The sequence below is a fragment of the Numenius arquata genome, chromosome 21 (assembly GCF_964106895.1).
Source record: "Numenius arquata chromosome 21, bNumArq3.hap1.1, whole genome shotgun sequence".
NCBI classification, from domain to species: Eukaryota; Metazoa; Chordata; class Aves; order Charadriiformes; family Scolopacidae; genus Numenius; species Numenius arquata.
In genome coordinates, this window is record NC_133596.1 from 380,703 (window position 1) to 386,496 (window position 5,794).

General features: G+C 54.2%; 1 protein-coding gene across 1 annotated transcript; it reads left to right on the plus strand.

Annotated features, from left to right (window-relative positions):
* The first annotated feature begins 251 nt into the window (after positions 1 to 251).
* LOC141474111 (elongin-A-like) lies at positions 252 to 4,188 on the plus strand. The gene is made up of 10 exons (XM_074161832.1): positions 252 to 275; positions 387 to 505; positions 886 to 1,384; positions 1,647 to 1,761; positions 2,136 to 2,285; positions 2,527 to 2,618; positions 2,893 to 3,067; positions 3,275 to 3,386; positions 3,688 to 3,848; positions 4,127 to 4,188. The coding sequence occupies exons 1-10, from the start codon at positions 252 to 254 to the stop codon at positions 4,186 to 4,188; spliced, it is 1,509 nt and encodes a 502-aa protein (XP_074017933.1).
* Positions 4,189 to 5,794: the final 1,606 nt, after the last annotated feature.

The window sequence follows — 5,794 nt, forward strand, 5'->3', positions numbered from 1 at the left end:
GTCGGAGCCACTCCTGACGCTAACGGGATCGGCAACAGATTAGGAACTAATAATCCTGACGATTATTAGCGACTTCTTCTGCCATCAAACTTGCCCGCGGTCATGGTAAATACCGACTCGGGTCATATGGCTACAAATAATTAAAGTTTGTCTAAGGCAGAGTTAAGTCATCTTTGATTTACAGAGCTGTAGTAAACGCTACAATGGCTGCTGAAAACATAATTTATTATCTGGGGTATCTTTGCCGTTAGATGCAGGGGGTTTATTTCTACCTGGTGGGGACGGGCGGGGGGGGTTAACTTTATTCACAGTGTGGGAAGTTTAGCAGAGGTGAGGATGCCACCTGTCTTGCTAAGATGAACTGATGTCTGGGCTCTCACCCGAAGGAGACGGCTGTTGGGAAGACTGTGACCGGCTCACGGAAACAGGAGCCCATCGCAGACTTTGAGGCGAATCTCCAGGCTGCGTGGCAGAAGCTGGAGCGGCTGTGCCAAGAGGCACAGAGGTGAGTGAACCTGGTTGGTGATCTTGATGGAGAAGCTTTGTTCTGTTTTTGCCATGGGGATGAGAAACTTCTCTGACGGAGGTAATAAAAGGGAAGGCTCTGGGAAGGCTCGTGAGACAAGTGCGCTAACTCTGGATGGAGTTTGTGCCTTGCTTTGGCAGAAATTCCTGCCTCTGCTGGCCACAGAGCGTTGGGCTGGTGCTGGCTGCCGTTTTGGGTGAACGTAGAGACCAACTGTCAAGAATTTGCAGTCTGAGGAAGCAATTAACAGCTTTAAATGGCCTTTCAAGGCCAGCAAAGTGCCTTTAATAAAGCAAGAGATGCAATCTGCTTGCTGCCCGTGTTATAATCTAACGATTTTGGGGTTTTTATCCCTTCAGAAAGAACAAACATGCTGAGAAGGAAAAACGTTGGGACTCTGAACGAGGCAAAGTGGAAAAGGCCAAGCTGAGCCTGGAGAACTCTACCGAAGAGTGGCAGAAAGGGAACTCTGAGAGTGGCTTGTCCAAGAGGATTAAAGAGAGGGGGATTTCTGGGAGCTCACCATCTTCCCAGAGGAAGCGCAAGTACTCTGACGCGGAGAAAAAATCGATGGGCTTTTCCTCCATTTCGGAGGAGGATGAAGAGAAGGAGGTATTTGAACCACCCACCATGTCCTTTGAGGAGTACCTCACCTACGACCAGCCCCAGAAAAAGAAAAAGAAGAAAGTGGTCAAAGCCTCCGCGTCGGCTGGGGAGGAAGACCAATGGCACAGCGCCCATTTGCTGTGCCACCCCAGTCTCGACAGCTCCTGCGCCAGTCACCAGAGCCCCAGCCGCAAGCGCACACATGAGAAAAGGGAAGAGCAGGAGCCACCAGAGGCTCCTAAACCAAAGAGGGTAAGGTTTTGAAGGGTCTGCAAGTGAACCAGGGAGGTGGGACCCACTGCTCTCGGTCCTCTGCCCTCTGGGCCTTCTTACTTTTCCCCTTGGAGGTGCTGGCTGTGTAAAACCTTGACTGCTGAATCTTTTTGCTCAACTTTGAAACACTTTGCTCTTCAAAAAGTATTTTTATAATCTTAGCAGCCTTTTATGATGCTGAAAAGGTGCCTCCTATCCATGTTGTGGGTATGTAACTTGCATGCACGTTGTCTCCTTCCAGATACTTCTAGATGTGGACATCAAGCTCCCAGACATCCCCCTGCTGCCGATCCAGGCCAGCTGCAGCCCTCTTCCTGCTGCTGAGTCGGTTACCTGCTCCCAGAAGAAAAGGCGAGGTATGTTGGGCTGGCAAATTGGTCTGAAATGGGCTGCAGCCCATTTGTGGGAGGGAGTGGATGGTGGCTGGGTCCAAATCTTTCTGTTGGGGTCCGGTGTCCTGCCCCTTGATGCCCAGAGCCCAGGTTTCAGCCAAGCGGTGGCTTCTCTCCCACGCGCTCTGGCAGAAATGAGGAAGATCCTTTGCTGACCCTTCTGGAGGCTTGGGCTTTGACCTTGCCCTTCCTGAACCAGGTTGTGGGTCTCTTAGGGAAGCCTTGGCCCTTGAGGTTGCTTCTGGGGGGGGTCTCTGATTTGTGTCTCCTGTGCTGTTCCTCAAGCTGGGCTCTTTTTTGCTCTGCTCCCTTCTTACTCCAAGTCTTCCATTTTACAGCGGTTTACTCAGCAGCTGAAGAGACTGAAGGGACTTTCACAGGCCGCCGGCTGCATTCAAAGACGCCGGTGTACTCAGGCCCAAAATCTGCCCGAGTCCCAAAGCCTCCTTCTCAGCCAAGTGTCCCAGTCCTCAGCAACAACACTGACTGTAAGTACCTTTCCTCAAGCACTGGAAATAGTGGTAAATGGAGCCTTGCGCAGGCACTTCTGCACTGGGAGAGACTGGTGCCTGATGACCCACCAGAGCTATGGCACCCACGGTTCCTTTCTCCTTCCCCTGGTCTTGTGTGGTGGCTGCAGCGCTGCAGCGGTTTCCACTGCATTCAAGGAGTTGAGCCTTTTTCCTTGGTGAGGAAGGGGCAGGATAAATGCATCTTGCTTCTCTCTAGCGATCTGTGAAGCGGGTGGTGTCCCTGTGCTGGAGCCAGTGTTGGAGAGAGGCCTCCCAGAGCAGCTCTGTGGCACTGAGGAACGTCACCATGTGAGTGCCTGGGCCTGGGGAAGGGCTGGTGACACGCGGGAGGGACCTTCTGTCCTCATCTGCAATAGATGAATAGTCAAGAACAGCGCTCTTTACAGCAAGAGGTGGCTTTTGCTAGTCCGGAGTTCCTGGAGTCGGCATCTGCCCCTCTCTTGCTGCATGTTGCTCCCAAAGCTGCCTTGCCCTCGCTGGTGTTCCAGTGCCACCGGCGCCAGCCCGTGCCGAGGGAGAGGGTGTCCGGGGGGATCCCAGCTCATGGGTGAGTTTGTTTCAGGTCCTCATCAAAGAGACGCATCAGCTCTGGCGCAACCGCTGCCTCCAAGATTTCAAGAACGAGGCGCCCAAAGAGTCCGAGTCCTGGCGGGAGATGTACCTCCGCCTTCACAAGGCACGAGAGCAGCGGCTGCTCACGTTAGCCCAGAAGATCGGCTCAGCTCAGGCCAACAAAGGTAAGGAAAGGCTGAACGATGAGAGAGGGGTCTGGGAATGCTGCCGAGGGGACGTCTTTGTGTGGGGAAAGTCTTCCTCAGTGGCTGGCTTAAATCCAGTCCAATTTAGGAGCTGCTTCATTCTCTGCTCTCTACTCAGACAAGAACTGAGGAGCCTCCTTTATCATAAGCTGCATCTAAGCAATGTTTCCCTTTGGCCTCCTACAGGTCGAGCGGCCAAAACTCTGCTTCTGGACTCCCCGCCAAAGGCCCCTCGTGACGTACGGAGGAGGCAAGAGAAGTTTGGGACCGGAGGAGCTCTTCTGCCAGAGAAGACCAAGTGAGTGCTTCTCAAGGGGCACTTGCTGTTCAGGGCCTCTTCTCCTCTGCACTCCTGACAGCATCCCCCTGAAGCTCGGCGTCCTGGCAGGAAGGGACACTGTGTCCTCGGGAGGCCCTTGTCCAGGGAAACCTGTAACTGTAATAGCCTCTGTCTTGCTGGGAAGCCTGGAGATCCTGGTCCCTGATGGTTCCATGTGGTCTCAGCCATGCTGCTGTTAAGAGACATAGCTTGTACCTGAAGAACGGGATCAAACCACAGCGAATCCTTTCCTGAAATGTCTGTCCCATCTCTGTTTCAGAACAAAACCACTCCTGTGCGCATCTCGCGAAAGCCACCCTCGTGTGAGCGAGGAGCCGTCCCATGATGGGCCCAGCACCAGCAGTGGCCGTTCTGTCCCATCTTTGGGTGGGACCACATTCTCCTCCTGGGCTCCTGAGCCCAAGAAACCACCAGTGAAGAGTAAGTACAAACCGCAGAACGTCTCTGGGTCTCCCCGAGCTCCTCCTTCAAAAATGCACGAATCTGCTGCTTCTCCCGGCTCTGCAGGAGGCGGGATGTTGGTGGCCTCTCTCCCGAAGGAGAGGCTGAAGGCTGTTCAAACGCTTACGCCTGCCTTGGGTCTGCTTTGCCAGGGCTGCAGCTTGGAATTGCTCTCTGCTCCCCGCCTCTGTGGCTGCTGCTTTAAGGTGAGGGGGGTTTGGTTGATTTGTGTTTTCTTTTTTCTTTCTCTGTTGCAGAAATTGCGCCCTTGATGGCAAAGTCTATGAGAGACTTGAAAAAGAGGTTCTCTAGAAGTTAAGTTTGTAGTGAAGACCTGGGACTTTCTCTCGCGGGGAAGGTGAAGTCTTGCCACCAGCGAAGAGGGGAAGATCCCCAGAGTATTTACTATTTGATCTCTTAATAAATTATAAAATGTTTTTCATTGATACTTTGTTCATCATCGGTTCCACCCTCATTTGAGGTACATCCCCCCCTAACAGCAGTGCTGTGGGTGATACCCACACCCGATATGCAGCTCTAGGATTAATCCAGGGGCCGCTGAGCAGCACCCAAGATTGTTCTCGGGCCTCAGCCCGACCCTTTGCTCAAGGCTCCTCTGGGGCCTGAACACGATGCCAGACTCCCCTTCCCTCCCCTCTGCCCATGCCCCAAGGACAGAGGAGAAATAAAGGGTGGCACAAAGCTCGGCAGAAGAGAATACATTGTTACCTCATTAAAAAATACAGCAAAATTAAAACCAGCAAAACTGCAAGAGGAAGGAGCCGTTATTTTACAGCACAACACACACTGAAATGCTGCACGGGAACATGAAATCATCTGGGACTGGAACGAACTTACAGCACAGCAGAGTCTGCGAACATTTGTCCAAGACCTTCCAAAGAAGAAGATGAGAACAGACCAAACAAACACCAGAGAGGCCTTCAGAACCGTTGGAAAGAAAGACAAGGAGGAAAAGAAAGAAACCTCCAGAAAGCAGCAGCCTACAGGCGTTTGTGGAGCCCTCCCAGGAGGGCTCTTCCCAGCAAGGTTGGCCCCACTCAGGGCGCACCCACAGCTCCACGGGGCCGCGCTTTGGCAGCCACAGGACCAGCAGCAGCTTCTCCAGAGCCACCACCAGCAGCAGCCTCCACTACGGGCACCTTTGCCAGCCAGCCAGCCAGGGCCTAGGGCAGCCAATATGGCTTGCAGCGGGAGAATCTCTCCCCTTTCTCTCCCAGCCGGTGGGACCTCTGAGCGCTACCAGAGAGCCCGGCTCCCTGGGCACCCGGCCTGGCTCTACCCAGCCCCAACCTCTGCTGGCACCGCCTCTGGGCGAGTTCCCTTTGGAGGCAGACGTGACCCACAGCCCCAGCCGCTCCCCACAACAAGGCCGGGCGCTGAAGAGCCGGTGCCTGGCGGTGCCTGGCTCCTTGCTCTCGGCTGCGGCCTCAGCACAGAGACCTGTAACCCAGGTTGGGGTCCTGCGGCCCGGGGCTTTTTGGGGTGCAGAGTCAAGTATTAATATCTTCTGGGGTTGAAAACCGGGCTGCTGGCACAGAACTGCGTGAGCGAAACCTTGGACACTGCTGAAGTGGTTTGGAAATGGTCTTTTTTTTTCTCCAGCAGAGAAGATACAACCTCTGCTGTAGGACTGGAGTGTCGACCTGCTGGAGGGTAGAAAGGCTCTACAGAGGGAGCTGGAGAGGCCGGATGGATGGGCTGAGGCCAATGGGATGAGGTTCAACAAGGCCAAGTGCCGGGTCCTGCCCTTGGGTCACACCAATCCCATGCATGCTCCAGGCTCCGGGGGGAGAGTGGCTGGAGCTGCCTGGCAGAAAAGGACCTGGGGGTGTTGGTCAGCTGTCGGCTGAACACAAGCCAGCAGTGTGTCCAGGTGGCCAAGAAGGCCAACAGCATCCTGGCCT

Excerpts from the sequence above, each read along its gene's own strand:
- LOC141474111 (XM_074161832.1), top strand. The coding sequence starts at position 252 with ATGCAGGGGGTTTATTTCTACCTG. Across the intron at positions 2,286-2,526 it reads CCTCAGCAACAACACTGACT|CGATCTGTGAAGCGGGTGGT; the intron begins GTAAGTACCTTT and ends GCTTCTCTCTAG. Across the intron at positions 2,619-2,892 it reads GCACTGAGGAACGTCACCAT|GTCCTCATCAAAGAGACGCA; the intron begins GTGAGTGCCTGG and ends AGTTTGTTTCAG.